The sequence below is a fragment of the Triticum aestivum genome, chromosome 4B (assembly GCF_018294505.1).
Source record: "Triticum aestivum cultivar Chinese Spring chromosome 4B, IWGSC CS RefSeq v2.1, whole genome shotgun sequence".
Taxonomy (NCBI): Eukaryota; Viridiplantae; Streptophyta; class Magnoliopsida; order Poales; family Poaceae; genus Triticum; species Triticum aestivum.
In genome coordinates, this window is record NC_057804.1 from 66,529,329 (window position 1) to 66,551,578 (window position 22,250).

The 22,250-nt window shown below is 46.3% G+C and overlaps 1 protein-coding gene across 1 annotated transcript; it reads right to left on the reverse strand.

Annotated features, from left to right (window-relative positions):
- Positions 1-83: 83 nt before the first annotated feature.
- LOC123091054 (calmodulin calcium-dependent NAD kinase) lies at positions 84-7,324 on the reverse strand. The gene is made up of 9 exons (XM_044512448.1): positions 7,135-7,324; positions 6,864-7,025; positions 5,577-5,800; positions 5,343-5,404; positions 3,429-3,662; positions 3,166-3,295; positions 979-1,301; positions 737-878; positions 84-643 (listed from the first exon to the last, which is right to left on the reverse strand). Exons 1-9 carry the CDS (start codon positions 7,301-7,303, stop codon positions 389-391), a joined length of 1,701 nt encoding a protein of 566 aa, XP_044368383.1. The 5' UTR covers positions 7,304-7,324; the 3' UTR covers positions 84-388.
- Positions 7,325-22,250: the final 14,926 nt, after the last annotated feature.

The following is a 22,250-nucleotide window of genomic DNA, read 5'->3' on the forward strand; positions in this document are numbered from 1 at the left end:
GGAAAAGTTGGTTTCCATCATCTGATAGATCCACTTCGTCAACTTACAAACATTTTATTTATGAAAACGCAAGGGCTAAAATATTGTTAAAAGTTGGACTTATGTATATAGAAATATCATTCTTCAGGTAATTAATTACAAGATTTTTTTTATCCTCAAATGGATGTCGCAACATACATTTCATCTGAAGTGCTAGCTGCAGACATTGGTGTATGTACCAACGACCGTTATATACCACAAAAAAACCCACACACAGCAACTTAAGTTGCCCCAGTTCGCCTCCGTCTGCCGCTTCAAAACTATGGCCGCCATCATTTTCAAGGCTCAAGAACACCCGGCCAGCAGTGCGCGCGCAACATCAACATGACAACATGGATGGATGCTACAACTACAAGGCGGTCGGCGTCGCCGTCGGCTCCACGGAACGGATGGCCTCCCGGATCTCTCGCTGGACGGTGGCGCGGGACGGCGCGACGATCATGTCGTCCCAGATTGAGCGGGAGCCGCAGGTGGTGGCGCCGCCGGGGTAGAGGTCGTGCAGGGAGGTGGCGCCCTCGTTGAGGTTGCTCACCTTGTCCAGGCAGTCGATCTCGCGCGGCTCCACCAGCAGGCTGCCGTTGATGTCGCCCTTCCACGCGATCAGCTAAGAGAAGAAATTCGTGGCTAGCTGATTAACAACTGAGTACAAATTAAGCTGAGCTTAGCTTGTCTTGGCTAGTTGATTAATTGTGAGTACCTGTGGAGAGCCCAAGGAGTTGGAGCTGTAGAGCTTGGCCCCGTCCACAAGCTGGCAGTACTTCTGGAACGCCGCCGCGAACCTCTTGTGCGACGTGAGCTGCGAGTTCACCCTCACCGCTCTCCCCGTCATGATCGCTCGCCTGGAGAGCAGGGAACAATCATCTCACTCACTGTCAACACTTGCACACACACACACACACACACGCACACATAAATCAAACTACGCAGATAATGTGGTACCTGATCCCTCTGGCGACGGCGAGGTAGGCGTCGCAGACGACGCCGACGACCTCGATCCGGTACGGCTTCCTGTCCCTGTTGGCGGCCACGAAGTCCTGGTCGTTGGGGACGGGCTCCCAGTAGTTCTCGGTGATGGTGCCGTCCTCGTCCACCTTGTAGCCCACGCCCATGCGGTGGCGCTGGCAATGCACCGCCCGGGCCATGGCGATGGTCTGCTCCACGAAGGGCTCCCAGGAGAGCGTGCCGTCCAGGATCACGTCGCGCCCCTCGTTCAGCGCCGTCACCAGCAGCGACGACGCCGCGTCCGTCGACGACTTGTGCACCTGTCGTGTTACCCCACGCGTGTTAGTACACGCGCGTATGAAATGAAATGGAAGGCCCATCATCACGGTCCACAAGCAAAGCGCAATAACATTTTTCGAAATTCTAAAATATTTTTTAACAAATGCGAACATTTTTTGCAATACTGACATTTTTCGAAATTGCATTTTTTTTAACAAAAACACGAACAATTTCAAAAAAATGAACAAATTTTAAAATCACAAATAATTTTGAAAATTTTATTTTTCTAAAAAAATGATGTTTTTGAAACACAAATAACTTACGTAAAATATGAAAAAAATATGAAAATGGCAACATTTTTTGAAACACATGAACTTTTTTTAAACTCCAAACAACATGTGGGAAAAGGCAAACTTTTTTGGATTGTGATTTTTTTTAAAAAGAAAATCGAAACAAAACTTGAAAACATGAATATTTTAGAATTTTTAAACAAACGGGAAAATGGGGAAATATCAAAAGAAGGGACAAATGGGGGAAGGTTCTCTAAAAAAGGGACAAATGGGGGGTATTATCAAAAAAAGGGGGGTGGTAATATCCAAAAAGGAAAAATAAGTAGAGGAAGGTAAAAAGGGGGGGAAATGGGGGAATGTTCTCTCAAAAGAAGGGGAAAATCGTGGAAGGTTTTCTCGAAAGAAGGAAAGATGGGGGAAATTCTCAAAGGAAAAAATGAAATAAAAATGCAGGAAGGTTCCAAAGAAGGGAAAATGGGGGAAGGTTTTCTCAAAAGAAGGGAAAATGTGGGGAATTCTCAAAAAAAGAGGGGGGGGGGGGGGGGGGGTCCTAAAAGAAGGAAAAATGAACGACGTTTCTCAAAAACAAAAAGTGTGGCAAGAAAACAGTTTTCCCTAATGAAAAATGGGAATGAAACAATTTGCTTTGTCTTGGAGCTTGACAGGAGAGCTCTGTTTACAAAAATGTTATTCGTACAGAAAATTTCTACAAAACCTGTATGTACAGTTTTTTTAGGTTGGTAGCTACCCCCTTGATGTGTTAGCTAACGGTCATCAATTTGAACTGGTACCTCCTTTTTCAGAAAATCCTTAAGTAGTAGGAATAGCATTTCTCTGTTCACTCCCTGTTCCTGCCCTGATTCCCAACATGCCAGCCCAAATCCTCATTAAAAAAAACAGTATGCATTTCGTGGACCCGGCAGGGCAGCGAGGATAAATAGATAGATGTTCTACACCACACAGACAAAGCACATCCATCTAATTAAGTCTAGTGCTCTGTTGGACCTCAGCTTTCTCACAGCCTTGGTCGGAGTGAGAAGGGTCATAGGAGCAGAGCACTTCATGTTTCTAGCTTGGTGAACAGATATCATAGATTTTCACTGTACTTGAGTACTCGGTTGGTCACTCACCCATTTTCACTGTACATACCATGCAGTTGGAGAAAGTGTCGGTCGGTCGATCGGACAGCTACAGTGCAGTAGGAGTATCAATTACGCCGCTATGTTAGCCCATGTGTGCCATCGCTGCTGATTCCTAACCGTTCAGCGGTCGGTTGGTCACTCACCCATTTTTTTCTAGCTAAAAAGTGCAGGGCCGTTTTTGTCGTCTGGACTGCTGGGCACGTTAACATGAATAAACTGAAATAGAGTAGATTCAAACTACTGATGTATTCAAAGGGCCAAACCAAGTGATGTATGGCTGGCCAACCACAACTACGTCACAAATGTTGATCCGTTCGTAAACGTCGTCGAAACAACGCTGGTCCATTTGTAAACGTCTGAGAAATAATGCTAGTTCACTTTGATCGATGGTGACTGTATTATACAGAAATAAGTCTCTAACACGTCTTATATTTGTTTGCCGAGAAAATATATAACTGCAAGCAAGAACGTACCAGCTCTGCTGTCTGAAGCATGTCGTTGTGGTGGCCCATGGAGCTAATGGCGCGGTAGATCACGTCCGTCTCCTTAAAAGCGTCCGCCTCAACCACCAACGCGTTCGTCCCCGCCTTTATCCAAAATGGCCTGAAATTCAACATCGCCACCCATGCTCCGGCTTCATGTTTCGATCGAATCGACCATTGTTGCAACAAGCGTACGTACCAAGAAACGACGACCAAGGAAAACAACGTAAGAAATACTAGTCCTTGGTACTCACTCTTGAAGTATCTCCTTGAGTACGGTGCTCTTGCCGGCGCCCATGCCGCCGCCCATCAGCAGCAACACCGGGGACCGGTCGTTGTGCGCCATCGGGGCCATCACGTCGGTGCAGTGCGCCTCCTCCTCGCCGTTCATCCCCGTCACCGTGCCGATGGCCTTCATCTCGTGCACCAGCGTGGAGAACACACGCGTCACCTTGAGGTCCTTTGTGATCCGCTCGAACCGTTGCTTCCTGCTCGTCACACCCATCCAATCTCAATTAGTTTCATGCATGCAAGCCTTAGCCTTTTAACCGATCACTCGTGCATAGGGTATTTTATGGAATGCGACAATGTTAGCGTACATCTTAGATTATATACCTTCTCTTTTATCCATGGTAGATCGCACTTCTACTTAGCAGTTGATGTTGTTGTTTACGTCCAACTAGGACTGGAGCGGATATTTTCAGTTGAATTGACGACCAGAGTAGTTGAGTTAACGATTATATCGATGATGGGCTAGAGTATGTCTTCACAACGAATCTCCAACATTGATAGCGTTAGCATCATTGTCATACACCTGGCTTGGCCCACTCCATGATGTATACATGGCCTAGTGGGAGGGTACGTTTTAGATGAGGCTACTATTAATAACGGTTGATTCAATTATTGCGTATCAGCAATGACTTTGGGGTCATGTCTCTACATGTTTTTATTAAGCACTTGTCGTAGTCTTGGCAGCTATTGCAAACAAAACAAAAGCAAACACACACACACAAAAAAAACAAATAGTTTGGACAATGGGAAATGAGAACTCGTGGTTGTGCGTGTGTATGGGTGATGCACTAGTACGTCACATATGTTACCATTTGCACATGTGCACATAAAACGAGGCACATAGTGTATCTTCGGACGCTTCATGTCGTCTTATCAATTTATTGACACGGGCAAAAGAGACACATGCCAGTAAATGTGTGGTGATGTAAGTAGGATTATTGTGTGTTTTAGTTATATGTACTACATCTGTCTCGTGCCTCTTGTAAAATAATGGCGTAAACTACACCATTTTAGACAATTCTTAGCTAGGAATTTGCAATTATTGCCTATATGTGTCACTTTCTTAGAGGACGTGACCATTGCACTAGTTACTTTTTTAAAACTCCCGATAGTTATCTGTTAGGTAGCTCATGCTCATCTCTATGGGATTATAGAAGTAATTTGAAGTACTTGGCGCAGGTCAAATAATTTGATCAAGGGAAATTTGTGATGGTGAAAAAAAAATGTTTGGTGAAAGCAAGATGGGAGCTGTACATATATACATGCATTCAAACATGCCGATGTATACCAATGTGTACCCAAGTTGATTAATAAGAGCTGGAGATGTCAAAAGATTCTGAAATTGACCTATAATGGAGACAAATCATGAGCATTCTCATCTACTGCTATTATAAACACATGGACCTAACGACTAGCATAATTAATATGTTATTTGTGTCTGTACTTTTCTTTTGATAAACATGCTTATAAAAGATATCAGTTAGAAAGGTCATCATGGTCACGATTCTCTTGTAGGGACATGTATAATTCAGTCTTGCTGGTCCAATAAAATTTAGTCAAAGTTTGTGTACTATATATGATGAACAACATTAGAAATAAGGCCAATAAAAAAAAGGACAGATAATAGACACCTTAATTATGCTTGATAATACATCATTTCAGTTGTCCTTCTATATATGCGCGATTGACAAAGAAACGGAGGTAAGAATTACTACTAGCATAGCACATGAATGCTTTGAAGTGTTCGTCGAACATTATTTTGTGGGTGTGTTTCTGCTCAACTGTAAGCACCTGTTAGTTTATACTGTAATTTACTAGATAAATGAAGTGATAAACAAATAGTATTAGGTAGGTTGCGGTTGGGTTTTGACTTTCACCTGTTAGCTTCGAGAACCACGTTCCTAAACTTCCTTTTGTTGGCGCTGTCCACGCTCAAGGCCTGCACAATAAGCGTACGTGCGTGATTGGCGGCAAAGTTACGGCAATCGGCACACGTACGTCGATCTGTTGGATCATCATCATAATGTAATGCACACAGTGCATGTGCATCGCTCGTAATTCGTCGAGTGGAGTGGACGTCCACTTTGCTTCCAGATCCGCCAAAGACGTACCTGGGTGACGAGGGTGGTGGAATGGTCCCAGTGGAAGGCGAAGTAGCCGAGGATGCATCTCTCCAGCTCGTCCACCAGCTTGACGTAGAGCGCGTCGGCCTCCGGGACGCCGTCCAGGAGGCCGTAGACGTCCGTCATGCAGTTGTCGGTCTGCCGGAGGTAGTTGTTGGCCGCCTTGCACAGGTGGGGGCACTCGCTCGCGTCCTCGAACCCAATCTGCCGAGCTGCATCCACATACACAGTGAATTGAGATTATTAATCAACTATTAACTGGGAAACACTAATTTGCAGCAGAAACTAAAATGATGCTTCTCGATCTCGATGTCGATCGATCTCATGCTTCTCGATCACTCATTATCTTTTCAGTAGAGGAGTAGAGAAGAAGCTTTGAGCCACATGAAAATGCTGTGGCCATGGACGGCTCGACAATGGCATCGCCGCCGTACGGTACCAGTGGCATGCATTGATCTCGACAAGACAGCTAAAGGACCCTCAGCTAGGCAGGCAGGCAGGCCTGTGGCCAGGGAGGCAGATCAAGTGTCATCATTATCGCTAACTGCTTTCTTCAGTCAGTGCGCTGTCCAGTTTTAGCACCAGCTTTGCTGTCTGCTACACGTACGATTAACCCTAACCTCATCACGTGAGACTTGGCCCCATAACAGAGCTTGGTGCGTTGTGTCGTACCCATGCGACGTACATGCTTCGGACGGGGACGGCCACTGTTTGTATGCCTCGAGATGTCATGCGTATAGTGGGTAGGCGACTGGCTGGCCAGGTGTTCACTTTCCATGGAGAAAGCAGCGCACGCGTCAGCCAGGAGAAGATACTTGGGTTCAGTGGCTAGATAGGTGCTACTCTTCCATCAAGGCAGCAGTGCCCATGTCAATCAGAAGGGGATAGTCACTTTTCATTTTGTTATTCCGTTTGGGAAAAATATACACTACTACTACTACTACTTTCTGTTTTGGATCCTGTTTCCTACTGTAATGCTCGGTGGAATCATCCGCGCATGCGAAATTTCAACCACCAAGACAAAACCGACCTGGTCTGGTTGTAAAGTGGCAGGAGCTAGTCAGAGCTTTCTTGTTTGGCATCAGAAAGGGAAAACATATCTCAGACGATCGAAGTGGTAACAGAAACTAAAGAATAGTATCCTTATGGTGAAGACGATCACAGGAACGCAACATCCATGTAAATATTCAAGAACAGCAGTAACAGGTTCGTTGATCGGATTTGAAAAGGGACTGCTGTAAACGTTGATCGGAAGGAAGGGAAATGGCCACTGACCGACGTAGTGGGAGAACTTCTCGAGGTGCTCGACGCGGCCATCGCCGGCCGTCTCCACCCTCGGCATTTCCGCCATGGCCGGGGGAGACGGCAGCGGCGGCAGCTTACTACTCCCGTGGCACAGCGCGGCGACCCGGAGCAGCAGCCGCTTGCCCAACCCATCTGCAACCAAACAAACAGATCAAGAAGAAGAAGAAGAGATGAGCACACATACGTCCAGACGAAGCACAGAAATCCGACGAGCAGATCGCTCTCCTGTTCTGGTTCTTGCCTTGCTGCTGCATGGCGACTAGTGGAGAAGAGGATCGAATGGCGCGCGGGGTCGGGTGAGTGGAGAATGATGGAATGGAAATAGGTGAGGCCCAAGGCCGAGGACGTGGATGCCGTCTGTCTTGTACCTTTTGTGGACGATATGCCGCTCGGGTGAATGAGATGGGCATGGGCAACGGAGATGGAGATGGTACTTGTAAGACAATAGGCTTTGGGAGGAACCGGCACAACCCTCTAGGGATGGCCTATCACATATATATATAATGAGGTGGTATACAACGTTACAATATACACATGTAAATACAGTCTAACACCCTCCCTCAATCTTAGCCACTTTCTAATGAATCTAGAAGGGTAAGATTGCGCCTGCAAGTCTCAAACTGTGGCAAAGGCAATGGCTTGGTGAAGATGTCAGCAAGTTGATCCTTGGAAGAAATAAACTTGATCTGTAGTTGCTTCTGAGAGACACGTTCACGCACAAAGTGATAGTCAACTTCAATGTGTTTCGTTTGGGCATGGAATACCGGATTTGCAGAAAGGTATGTAGCACCGATGTTATCACACCAAAGAACAGGAGGCTGTGATTGGGGTATACTTAACTCCTGAAGCAAGGACTGTACCCAGATGATCTCTGATGTGGCATTGGCCACAGCCTTATACTCAGCCTCAGTACTGCTACGCGAGACAGTAGCCTGTTTTCGAGCACTCCAGGCAATCAGGTTAGAGCCAAAGAAGACAGCATAACCCCCCGTGGATCGCCTGTCATCCGGATTGCCAGCCCAGTCTGCATCAGAATATGCTGAAAGACAACCAGAGTCAGACGGCCGAATATGCAAACCATGAGCCACCGTGAAACGAATATAGCGCAAAATCCGCTTAACAGCAGACCAATGAGTGTCACGGGGTGACTGCAGATACTGGCAGACTCGGTTAACAGCATAGGAAATGTCTGGTCGCGTGATCGTCAAGTACTGGAGCCCACCAACAATACTCCTGTACTCTGTCGCATCAGAAGAAGAAAGAAGCACACCATCAACAGCATTGAGCTTATCAGTGGTAGACATGGGTGTAGTCGTCGGTTTGCACTTAAGCATCCCAGCTCGCTGCAACAAATCCAGAGAGCACTTCTTCTGTGTCATAACAAGGCCAGCAGCACGAGAAGTAACCTCCACACCAAGAAAGTAATGAAGCTTTCCAAGGTCCTTGACCGCAAAATCAGCACCAAGTGAGCGAACAAGCGCAGTAGCAGCCGACTGAGAGGAGCTGACCAAAATGATATCATCTACATAGACCAACAAGTACATAGTAACCTCAGGCCTTTGAAGAAGAAACAATGAGGAGTCAGCAGTTGATGATGCAAAACCATGAGCACGAAGAGCCATTGCAAGACGAGCATGCCAAGCACGAGGAGCCTGCTTCAGACCATAAATTGCCTTGGACAGACGACAGAGATGATCAGGGCGATCCGGATCAGAGAAACCCGGAGGCTGGCGCATGTAAACCTCCTCCGCCAAGACACCATGAAGAAAAGCATTTTGAACATCAAGCTGACGAAGAAACCAACCTTGAGTAACAGCCAGAGAGAGAAGAAGTCTGATGGTAGTAGGCTTGACCACTGGACTGAAGGTGTCTTCATAGTCAAGTCCAAAACGCTGTCGAAAACCACGAGCAACCAGACGAGCCTTATAGCGCTCAATGGACCCATCAGAATGCCTCTTCACTTTGAAAACCCATTTGGAATTAATGACATTTACCCGTGATTGTGGAGGAACAAGAGTCCATGTCTGATTGCGAAGAAGCGCTTGATACTCCTGCTCCATGGCCTCTCTCCAATGAGGAATGCGCATAGCAGCTTGATACGTGCGTGGCTCAGAGGATGGATCTGCGAGAGCAGCAGACATGCACGCCGCTAACCAAGAAACTGTGCCATCGTGACGTTGCTTAGGCTGAAAAATGCCACTCCGACTGCGCATATGTGGACGTAGAGCAGCAGCAGGAGCCGGCGGAGGCGAAGGTGACGGAGACGTGACGGTCGCCGGAGATGCAGGAATCACCTCAGGCGAGCTCGGGACAGACGACTCCGGGCTGCATGGCGAAGACTGGCCCGACGACAGGGGCTCAGAGGCCATGGGCGAACCGAGAGTGGGCGAGGCCAGCTCCGGTGACACCGGCCCAGACGGCCTTGGCGAGGCGAGAGCAGGCGAGGCCGGCCCTGATGAGAAGGGCCCAGACACCCTGGGCGAGGCAGGGGCGGGCGAGGCCAGGCCTGGTGATGACTGCCCCGACGCCCTGGGCGAGACGGGGACCGAGGAGGCCGGCCCAGTCGGCGGGGTTGCAGGGCGCGACGATGGCGAAGGCAGCCCAGAAGCCAGAGGCGACCGGGCCAGGACGTCGATCGGCCGTGCATGAGCACGGAAACCGAGGCCATGCAGGGGCGCCATGTGCTCCTCATGCACAACAGAAGGTGCCGAGGATGAAGGCGATGGCGACGAAGAGGAAGATGGCACTTCCAGAATCTCCAAACGAGCCCCACGACCAGTGCCTGCACCATGGTTAGGCAACAATAGAGGAGAATATGCAACATCATCAAATTGGTCAGAAGCAACAGAGGATGAATGCATGACAGGTGGCTCGGTAGTGGACACAGGGAGTTTGGCAAATGGAAAAACATGCTCATCAAACACAACATCCCGAGAGATGTAGACACGATTAGTGGGCACATGAAGACATTTGTATCCTTTATGAAGAGAGCTATAACCAAGAAAAACACACTTCTTGGAACGAAACTCGAGCTTACGCTTGTTATATGGACGGAGATGGGGCCAACAAGCACACCCAAACACCTTGAGAAAGGTGTAGTCCGGTTGTTCATTAAGGAGAACTTCAATGGGAGTCTTCATATTCAAAACACGAGTGGGAGTACGATTGATGAGAAAACATGCAGTGGTGAAAGCATCACTCCAAAAACGAAATGGAACAGATGCATGGGCCAAAAGAGTCAGACCAGCTTCAACAATGTGACGATGCTTACGTTCTACTGAACCATTCTGCTGATGTGTATTTGGACATGCTAAACGGTGAGTGATCCCAAGCGACTGAAAGAAGGAGTTGAGGTTGCGATACTCGCCACTCCAATCCGACTGAACATGAACAATTTTGTGCTTGAGAAGGCGTTCAACATGTTTTTGGAACTGAACAAAAATGTCAAACACATCAGATTTACGTTTGATAAGATAAAGCCAGGTAAAGCGGCTGTAAGCATCAACAAAACTGATATAGTAATTATGACCACTAACAGAAGTCTGAGCAGGACCCCATACATCTGAAAACACAAGTTCTAAAGGATGTTTCACCTCACGACTGGACTCCGAAAAAGGAAGTTGATGACTCTTCCCCTGCTGACAAGCATCACACACTGCTACATCTTTATTACTAGACACACTAGGAAGCTCATGACGACGCAAAACATGCCGGACAATAGGTGTGGCCGGGTGACCAAGACGAGCATGCCACTGTGACGGAGATACCCGAACTCCACTGAAGACGCGAGCGACGCCAGGATGCTCCAGACGATAGAGACCTTGGCAGAGCCGCCCACTAAGAAGAATGTCCCTCGTGCCCCGATCCTTAATAAAAAGATCAAAAGGATGAAATTCACAAAGCACATTATTATCACGAGTGAGTTTAGGAACTGAAAGAAGATTACGTGTCACAGATGGAACTCGAAGAACATTGCGAAGTTGAAGACTCCTATTGGCATGTCTAGTGAGAAGTGATGCTTGACCAATATGAGAGATGTGCATACCTGCTCCATTGGCGGTGTGGATCTTGTCGGAGCCATGGTAGGGTTCACGAGTGTGAAGCTTCCCCATCTCACTGGTCAGGTGCTCTGTCGCCCCAGAGTCCATGTACCAGTGGGGATCAATGGAGTAGGACTGAGTGTGTCCCTGTGGCTTCTGCGGCGGCGGACGATCAGCCATGGCGACCTGACGAGCAAAGTTGCGTGTATCCTTCCCGTCATTGCCGAGACCAAGAAAACCCCGCTGGAAGCGCTTGTGACACTTCGAGGCCCAGTGCCCATCGCGACCACAAAGCTGGCACACACGTGGACCGCCAGCCCCTAGTAGCGTCGCAGTAGGAGGAGGGGCCGAGGCGGGTGGTGGTGACTGCCCCGAAGGAGCCCTGGATGAAGCAGAGGAGCGACCACCCTTGGTGGCAGCGTTTGCCGAGAGGGCGCCGTTGCCCCTGGATCGGCGCGTCTCGACTCGTTGCTCAGTAAGCAGGAGGCGTGAAAAGACCTCGTGTGCTGGCATGGGCGTGGAGTTGCCTCTCTCATTGATGATCTCGACTAGGGCGTCATACTCCTCATCAAGACCATTGACAATAAACGAGTTGAACTCGGAGTCGGTGAGGGGCTGTCCAATGGAGGCCAGCGTGTCGGCGAGACTCTTGACTTTGTTGTAGAACTCAGTGGCGGTGGAGTCAAGCTTCTGACACTCCCCAAGTTGGCGACGGAGCCCAGATACATGAGCCTGCGACTGTGCCGCAAACGAGCGCTCAAGAATAGTCCATGCCTCGTGGGACGTCTTGGCGAAGACAACAAGCCCAGCAACGGCCGGAGAGAGCGACCCCTGGATGGAGGAGAGGTTCGCCTGATCCTGCCCTGTCCAGACACGGTGAGCCGGATTATAGACCGGACCGTGCATGCTGTCAACCAGCGCAGGAGGGCAAGGGAGAGAGCCGTCGACATAGCCAAGCAGATAGTGACTCCCAAGAAGCGGAAGAACCTGCGCGCGCCAGAAGATGTAATTGTCCGACGACAACTTGATGGTGATGAGATGGCCGAAGTGAAACGGCGGCGGCGGCTGCGATCCCATCGAGGAGACTGGCTGAGGTGAGACCACCGTGGAGACAGTCAGAGCGGCAGCCGGCGCGGTGACAGAGGGCGCGATGGCCGCAGTTGACGCCGCGAAGCCTGCCAGCGCGACGTCCTCCGCCACCAGCGGCGCAGTGGCCGAGGGCGCGACAGCCGCGGTTGACGGGGCGGCGGCGGTGTGGGCCACAAGCGCCTGCCCGGGCGAAGTAGCAGCCGGCGGGAGCGCGAAGAGGGAGCCGACGCTCCGTGTCCCGATCGGCGCCTGAAGGGAGGCGGCATCCAGCGGCCTCGAGAGAAGTGCCGCGAGGGAGGCCGGCAGAAAACCGGTGGCGGTGGAGCCGGACGCAGCGGCGGTCGTCATAGCAGTCGGGCGACGGCGACGGCGGGCGCGGCGGCGGCGGCGGCGGCGGCGGCGGCGGCGGTTTAGGGTTTTTAGGCGGAAGCGGACGTAACCTAGCGTGATACCATGTAAGACAATAGGCTTTGGGAGGAACCGGCACAACCCTCTAGGGATGGCCTATCACATATATATATATATATAATGAGGTGGTATACAACGTTATAATATACATATGTAAATACAGTCTAACAGTACTTGTACTGGATGATGATACATATCAAGATGCATGTTGCCTGCCTGTATTTTTTCGCATGAAAGTGATGTTTGCGCGCCAGCACCGTACCTGTATTCTATTCGAGCTGTTGCTGTTTGGTGCTGATATTGTTCCACTTTTTCTATACCCACCCACCCTCTCTTCGTATCTTCTTCTTGGGGACAGTAGGCCAAGTGTGATATTAAAGGCTGTACTATATCACAATGCCGAAATTAGAGACTTGGTGGTGGGTAATCGGTACACGTAGCGGCGTTAATTGGTCAACGCCATCGCTCGATCGTCGGTGTAATGAACATATCGCTCATCCTCAAAAAATAAATTAGTTAAAACTTGTTCACCACTCCCGCGTGTTGAGCATGGGAAATACTTATATGCGCGACCTTCTGAGCTGCGGCTTCTGCCATGGATGCGCCTTAATTGAGCAATGCCACTTTGATCAGGTCCAGCTGCAGCTACCCGGAGCAGGATATTTACAAAGAGTAGTGCTATGCATACGGACGAATTCACACCTTCGTCTCATAATGTTGTGTCAAAAAAAAATATCTTACATTATGAGACGGAGGGAGTAGGTCATTGGATTGCCTTTTTCTTTAATTTGTGTGGCTTCAAATCATATTGTGCGCACATCGTGCGTGAAAGATTGACAGGTTCATGGACTGTGGCTTTCCCTTTTTTGTTTCTACACAGGCACTATCTTCGTAACTAAATGTAAAATATTTTTGCAGTTCTGCCGCAGAGAGAAGGGAAAGGGAACGTGCACGTACCGTCACTGTGATGTACGTCTGGGTGTCAATTCTAGGTTTTACTACGTTGCTTTGCCATTGATCGCATTGCCATCTAGGCGTGATGCGACATGGGACAAAGATACCACTTGCACTTCAAACTGGTGGACGATCAGTAAAGGCGCCTCCTGCTTGGCTCCCCGATCTGTGTCAAGGTCGTTTTAGCTTAGTTTTTTTTTCTTTGAAAAGGTAGGCTAGTTAAAAGGAGATAGAAGGTCCACAAAAATGGGAAAGGAAAATGCAGTACCTGCAGTGTTGCAGAGTTTTTTTTAAATGCTGGAAAAATAGAATAAAACCTGTGTTACAGAGTTACTCTCTCTGTTCACTTTTATAAGACCTTGAAGACATTTCAGACAATGTGCAAATCAGCCCATTTTGATTTGTCTAAAACGACTTACAAAAGTGAACAGAGGGAGTACCTTGAATCTGTACGAAGACCAGTTATCCCGACTATCTACTACAACAAGTTTGCTTGGCTCCGGTGAAGGAGAGACGATGACGGCGGCGCACCTTCGACTCGCTCCAATGCTTGTAGTCGTCGCTAGGTGGTCCACGGACATGGTCAGAGGCGAAGCTAGCATCGGATTACGCCTAGGGCTAAGTACCTTGAATGATGCACTTTGATGATTTTTTTCATACTTTTTAAGAAGAAATTATAAGGGTCATTGTTCCTAGGCCTAGGGCTATAGCCCTACTTGCCATAGGCATGTCTCCGCCCCTCGACATGGTTGTAATTTTATTACCTCCCTTGTTCTTTGTACTGCCATGTTTGAAGATGAATAGATTGGAAGTTTCTCGCGAAAAAAAACAAGTGAAGTTCATTCGCAAATAAAAAACAAGTTTAGTTGCTCCATTTTTTCTAGAGAGATAAGTGAAGTTTCTTTTACAACAAGAATTTATTTCTACACACTAATATTTTTATTTTATAAGTTTTTTGAGGAGATATTTACCTTTAATAGTATTTTAGGGATATTTTCTCTTATATGTGAACTGGCCACCTTCCTCACACGGTGCGAACTGCTAAAGCCTACAATTGATAAACCTCCCGGCCCATCACGAGTACTTCTATTCTCCGCCTCACACGACGGATAGCGGCCAACTCGCCTCAAGGATGAATGTATCGACGAACCAATTTAGTTCTTTTCTGGTTGCATTTTGTTTTGCCTCTTTTATTATTTTAATAACATGTTTACAGGAAAATATATATTACAGAGAAAATGCTTGTGTTTAAAAACTATTCTCATGAACATCGTGAACATGTGTTTTCTAAATGATTACGATTTTTAAAAACGTTCTTGGATTAAAAAAATTGGAATTCTTTTAAGATTCTAAAATTTCTCATGTTTTTAGAAATTAAAATTTTGAAAACATTCAAGAATTTTGAATATAACCATCCTTAAAAAATGTTCAATAACTAAGTAAATGTTCATGTATTTAAAAAAGGAAATGAGAATGAATTTTTTTAATAAAATAAAAGACCAAAAAAAATTATGAGAAAACATGAAAAGGAGACAAAACAGAAAAAAATGGAACAAACACAGAAAATCGCTAAAAACTAGAGAAAAAGAAAAATAAACAAATCGGTGTTTAGGTGTGATTTGGGGCCTGATTCTATGCTTAGGGTGTAGCATAGGATTTTTCGCCCATCACAAACATAGATCATGTGGCCCAAACATCTTGCCTGTGCCCGTCATGGAAGCAAGATGGCTTAGTTCATGTATAACCAAGGTGCGTAAAAAGTTGCTTGTAAAATTAAATTAGTTTATCTTAAACACCGATGTTTATGTCTATAGCAGTGGTGCCTAAGTGAACATATGTGCTATACAAACAAGACATTTTTACGAGTGTGCGCCCCTTGGAGGATGTGCAGGGTGTCTGCACACAACACATCTCAAGCGTTTGCAGCACGGTTTCCATCTCAATCCCTGCTCTTTTTCCATAAATTTTACATGACGAGCTAATTTGCACTTGGAATTTTTTTCCCAATTTAATTGTTTTATATTTTTGTGGTCGTTTTTTTTCAGTTTTAATGGCCACTTGCATCTTGTCGATCACAACGCCTTCAACACGAAATACTTTTATAAATGATCCCAAAGAGCATTTTTCGTGCATGTGTTGTGTTGCGTGTTGGGGAACATAGCATAAATTCAAAAAAAATTACGCATCACCAAGATCAATCTATGGAGCAATCTAGCAACGAAGGAAAGGGGAGTGCATCTACATACCCTTGTAGATCGCTAAGTGGAAGCGTTACAAGAACGCGGATGAAGGAGTCGTACTCGTAGCGATTCAGATCGCGGTTGATTCCGATCTAAGCGCCGAACAACGGCGCCTCCGCGTTAAACACACGTGCAGCCCGATGACGTCTCCCGTGCCTTGATCCAGCAAGGGAAGAGGGAGAGGTTGGAGAAGACACCGTCCAGCAACAGCACCACGACGTGGTGGTGGTGGAGGAGCGTGGCACTCCAGCAGGGCTTCGCCAAGCACCGCAAGAGACGAGGAGGGAGAGGGGTAGGGCTGCGCCAAGAGGGGGACGTTCTCGTGTGTTTTGCAGCCCCAAATACCTCAAGTATATATAGGGGAAGGGGAGGGGCTGCACCCCCATCTAGGGTTCCCTCCCTAGGGGTGGCGGCAGCCCCCAAAACCCATTTAGGATGCGGCCAAGGGGGGAGGAGAGGGGGGCGCACCTAGGGTGGGCCTTAAGGCTCATCTGGACCTAGGGTTTGCCCCCTCCCACTCTCCCTGCGCCTTGGGCCTTGGTGGGGAGGCGCACCAGCCCACCTGGAGCTGGTCCCCTCCCACACTTGGCCCACGCAGCCTTCTGGGGCTGGTGGCCCCACCTGGTGGACCCCCGGGACCCTCCCGGTGGTCCCGGTACGTTATCGATAGCACCCGAAACTTTTCCGGTCACCAAAACAGGACTTCTCATATATAAATCTTTACCTCCGGACCATTCCGGAACTCCTCGTGACGTCCGGGATCTCATCCGGGACTCCGAACAACATTCGGTAACCACATATATCTATTCCCTATAACCCTAGCGTGATCGAACCTTAAGTGTGTAGACCCTACGGGTTCGGGAACCATGCAGACATGACCGAGACAACTCTCCGGCCAATAACCAACATCGGGATCTGGATACCCATGTTGGCTCCCACATGTTCCACGATGATCTCATCGGATGAACCATGATGTCAAGGATTCAATCAATCCCGTATACAATTCCCTTTGTCTACTGGTATGATACTTGCCCGAGATTCGATCGTCGGTATCCCGATACCTTGTTCAATCTCGTTACCGGCAAGTCTCTTTACTCGTTCCGTAACACATCATCCCGCGATCAACTCCTTGATCACATTGTGCACATTATGATGATGTCCTACCGAGTGGGCCCAGAGATACCTCTCCGTCCATGGGGTTTGATCATATCTCGCTATGTGATTGTAATGAATCAACGCCCATGGGGTTTGATCATATCTCGCTTGTGAGAGAGGTTTATTAGTCAACAGATCTGAACCTTTCAGATCCGTGTGTGCTTTACAAATATCTATGTCATCTTGTAGATGCAGCTGCCAGGCGCTACTTGGAGCTATTCCAAATAACTGCTCTACTATACGAATCCGGTTTACTACTCAGAGTCATCCGGATTAGTGTCAAAGTTTGCATCGACGCAACCCTTTACGACGAACTCTTTTACCACCTCCATAATTGAGAAAATTCCTTAGTCCACTAGTTACTAAGATTAAGTTTGACCGCTGTCATGTGATCCATTCCTGGATCACTCTTGTACCCCTTGACTGACTCATGGCAAGGCACACTTCAGGTGCGGTACTCAGCATAGCATACTGTAGATCCTACGTATAAAGCATAGGGGACGACCTTCGTCCTTTCTCTCTCGTCTGCCGTGGTCAGGTCTTGAGTCTTACTCAATACTCACACCTTATAACACAGCCAAGAACTCCTTCTTTGCTGATCTATTTTGAAATCCTTCAAAATCTTTTCACGGTATGTATTCACTTGAAAGTACTATTAAGCGTTTTTTATCTATCCTTATAGATCTTGATGCTCAATGTTCAAGTAGCTTAATCCAGGTTTTCCATTGAAAAACATCTTTCAAATAACCCTATATGCTTTCCAAAAATTCTACAGCATTTCTGATCAACAATATGTTAACAACATATACTCATCAGAAATTCTATAGTGCTCCCACTCACTTCTTTGGAAATACAAGTTTCTCATAAACTTTGTATAAACCCAAAATCTTTGATCATCTCATCAAAGCTTATATTCCATCTCCGAGATGCTTACTCCAGTCCTTAGAAGGATTACTGGAGCTTTGCATACTTGTTAGCATCTTTCAGGATTGCAAAACCTTCTGGTTGTATCACATACAACCTTTCCTCAAGAAAATTGTCGAGGAAACAATGTTTTTACATCCTATCTGCAAGATTTCATAAATAATGCAGTAACTGCTAATATAATTCCAACAGACTCTTAGCATCGCTATGAGTGAGAAAGTCTCATCGTAGTCAACTTCTTGAACTTGTCGAAGAACATCTTAGCAACAAGTCGAGCTTTCTTAATGGTGACACTTACCATCATTGTCCATCTTCCTCTTAGAATCCATCTGTCCTCAATAACCTTACGACCATCAAGTAGTTCTTCCAAAGTCTACACTTTGTTTTCATACATGGATCCTCTCTCGGATTTTATGGCCTCTAGCCATTTGTCGGAATTCGGGCCCACCATCCCTTCTCCATAGCTCGTAGGTTCATTGTTGTCTAGCAACATGACCTTCAAGACAGGATTACTGTACCACTCTGAAGTAGTGCGCATCCTTGTCACCCTACAAGGTACGGTAGTGACTTGATCCGAAGTTTCATGATCACTACCATAAGCTTCTACTTCAATTGGTGTAGGCGCCACAGGAACAACTTCCTGTGCCCTGCTACACACTAGTTGAAGTGATGGTTCAATAACCTTATCAAGTCTCCACCATCCTCCCACTCAATTCTTTCGAGAGAAACTTTTCCTCGAGAAAGGACCCGTTTCTAGAAACAATCACTTTTGCTTCCGGAACTGAGACAGGAGGTATACCCAACTATTTTTGGGTGTCCTATGAAGATGCATTTATCCGCTTTGGGTTCGAGCTTATCAACCTGAAACCTTTTTCACATAAGCGTCGCAGCCCCAAACTTTTAAGAAACGACAGCTTAGGTTTCTCCAAACCATAGTTCATACGGTGTCGTCTCAATGGAATTGCGTGGTGCCCTATTTAAAGTGAATGTGGTTGTCTCTAATGCCTAACCCATAAATGATAGTGGTAATTCGGTAAGAGACATCATGGTATGCACCATATCCAATAGGGTGCAGCTATGATGTTCGGACACACCATCACACTATGGTGTTCCAGGCGGTATTAGTTGTGAAACAATTTCCACAATGTCTTAATTGCGTACCAAACTCATAACTCAGATACTCATCTCTATGATCATATCATAGACATTTTATCCTCTTGTCACGACGATCTTCAACTTCACTCTGAAATTACTTGAACCATTCAATAATTCAGACTTGTGTTTCATCAAGTAAATATACTCAGTATCTACTCAAATAATCTGTGAAGTAAGAACATAACGATATCCACTACATGCCTCAACACTCATTAGACTGCACACATCAAAATGTATTACTTCCAACAAGTTGCTTTCTTGTTCCATCTTACTGAAACCGAGGCTTTTCAGTCATCTTGCCCGTGTGGTATGATTTGCATGTCTCAAGTGATTCAAAATCAAGTGAGTCCAAACGATCCATCTGCATGGAGTTTCTTCATGCGTATACACCAATAGACATGGTTCGCATGTTTCAATCTTTTCAAAAACGAGTGAGTCCAAAGATCCATCAACATGGAGCTTCTTCATGCGTTTTATACCAATATGACTCAAATGGCAGTGCCACAAGTAGGTGGCACTATATCATTACTATCTTATATCTTTTGGCATGAACATGTGTATCACTACGATCGAGATTCAATAAACCATTCATTTTAGGTGCAAGACCATTGAAGGTATTATTCAAATAAACAGAGTAACCATTATTCTCCTTAAATGAATAACCATATTGCGATAAACATGATCCAATCATGCTATGCTCAATGCAAACACCAAATAACAATTATTTAGGTTTAACACTAATCTCGATGGTAGAGGGAGCATGCGATGCTTATCACATCAACCTTGGAAACACTTCCAACACACATCGTCATCTCACCTTTAGCTAGTCTCCATTTGTTCCGTTTTATTTCGAGTTACTAACACTTAGCAACCGAATCGGTATCTAATACCCTGGTGCTACTAGGAGTACTAGTAAAGTACACATTAATATAATGTATATCCAATATACTTCTATCGACCTTGCCAGCCTTCTCATCTACCAAGTATCTAGGGTAGTTCTGCTTCAATGACTGTTCCCCTCATTACAAAAGTACTTAGTCTCGGGTGGGTTCAAACTTTGGGTTTCTTCACTAGAGCAGCAACTGATTTGCCGTTTCATGAAGTATCCCTTCTTGCCCTTGCCCTTCTTGAAACTAGTGGTTTCACTAACCATCAACAATTGATGCTCCTTCTTGATTTCTACTTTCGCGGTGTCAAACATCGTGAATATTTCAAGGATCATTATATCTATCCCTGATATGTTATAGTTCATCAGAAGCTCTAGTAGCTTGGTGGCAATTAATTTGGAGAAACATCACTATATCATCTGGAAGATTAAGTTCCACTCGATTCAAGTGATTGTGGTACTCAGACAATCTGAGCACAAGCTCAACGATTGAGCTTTTCTCCCTTAGTTTGCAGGCTAAGAAACTCGTCGGAGGTCTTATACCTCTTGACGTGGGCACGATCCCAAAATCCCAATTTCAGCCCTCGAAACATCTCATATGTTCCGCGATGTTTCGAAATCGTCTTCGGTGCCTCAACTCTAAACCGTTTAACATTACTAAACTATCACTTAGTTATCAAAACGTGTATGTCAGATGTTCGCAACATCCACAGACGATGTTCGAGGTTCAGCACACCGAGCGATACATTAAGGACATAAGCCTTCTACGAAGCAACGAGGACAATCCTCAATTTACGGACCTAGTCCGCATAATTGCTACTATCAACTTTCAACCGAATTTTCTCTAGGAACATATCTAAAACAGTAGAACTAAAGCGCGAGCTACGACATAATTTGCAAAAACCTTTTTGACTATGTTCAGGATAATTAAGTTCATCTTATGAACTCCCATTCAGATGGACATCCCTCTAGTCATCTAAGTGATACATGATCCGAGTCAACTAGGACGTGTCCGATCATCACGTGAGACGGACTAGTCATCGTCGGTGAACATCTTCATGTTGATCATATCCTCTATACGACTCATGTTCGACCTTTCGGTCTCTTGTGTTCCGAGGCCATGTCTGTACATGCTAGGCTCATCAAGTCAACCTAAGTATTTCGCGTGTGTAAATCTGGCTTACACCCGTTGTATGTGAACGTTACAATCTATCACACCCGATCATCACGTGGTGCTTCAAAACAACAAACTTTCACAACGGTGCACAGTTAGGGGGAACACTTTCTTGAAATTATTATGAGGGATCATCTTATTTACTACCGTCGTTCTAAGCAAATAAGATGCATAAACATGATAAACATCACATGCAATCAAATAGTGACATGATATGGCCAATATCATTTTGCTCCTTTTGATCTCCATCTTTGGGGCTCCATGATCATCATCATCACCGGCATGACACCATGATCTCCATCATCATGACCTCCATCATCGTGTCTCCATGAAGTTGTCTCGCCAACTATTACTTCTACTACTATGGCTAACGGTTTAGCAATAAAGTAAAGTAATTACATGGCGTTGTTCAATGACACACAGGTCATACAATAAATTAAGACAACTCCTATGGCTCCTGCCGGTTGTCATACTCATCGACATGCAAGTCGTGATTCCTATTACAAGAACATGATCAATCTCATACATCACATATCATTCATCACATTCTTTTGGCCATATCACATCACATAGCATACTCTGCAAAAACAAGTTAGATGTCCTCTAATTGTTGTTTGCATGCTTTACGTGGCTGCTATGGGTTTCTAGCAAGAACGTTTCTTACCTACGCAAAAACCACAACGTGATATGCCAATTGCTATTTACCCTTCATAAGGACCCTTTTCATCGAATCCGATCCAACTAAAGTGGGAGAGACTGGCACCTGCTAGCCACCTTATGCAACAAGTGCATGTCAGTCGGTGGAACCTGTCTCACGTAAGTGTACATGTAAGGTCGGTCCGGGCCGCTTCATCCCATAATACTGTCGAAACAAGATTGGATTAGTAACGGTAAGCATATTGAACAAAATCAACGCCCACAACAACTTGTGTTCTACTCGTGCATAGAAACTACGCATAGACCTAGCTCATGATGCCATTGTTGGGGAACGTAGCATAAATTCAAAATTTTCTATGCATCACCAAGATCAATCTATGGAGTAATCTAGCAACGAGGGAAAGGGGAGTGCATCTACATACCCTTGTAGATCGCTAAGCGGAAGCATTACAAGAACGCGGATGAAGGAGTCGTACTCGTAGCGATTCAGATCACGGTTGATTCCGATCTAAGCGCCGAACAACGGCGCCTCCGCGTTCAACACACGTGCAGCCCGATGACATCTCCCGTGCCTTGATCCAGCAAGGGGAGAGGGAGAGGTTGGGGAAGACTCCATCCAGCAGCAGCACGACGGCGTGGTGGTGGTGAAGGAGCGTGGCACTCCAGCAGGGCTTC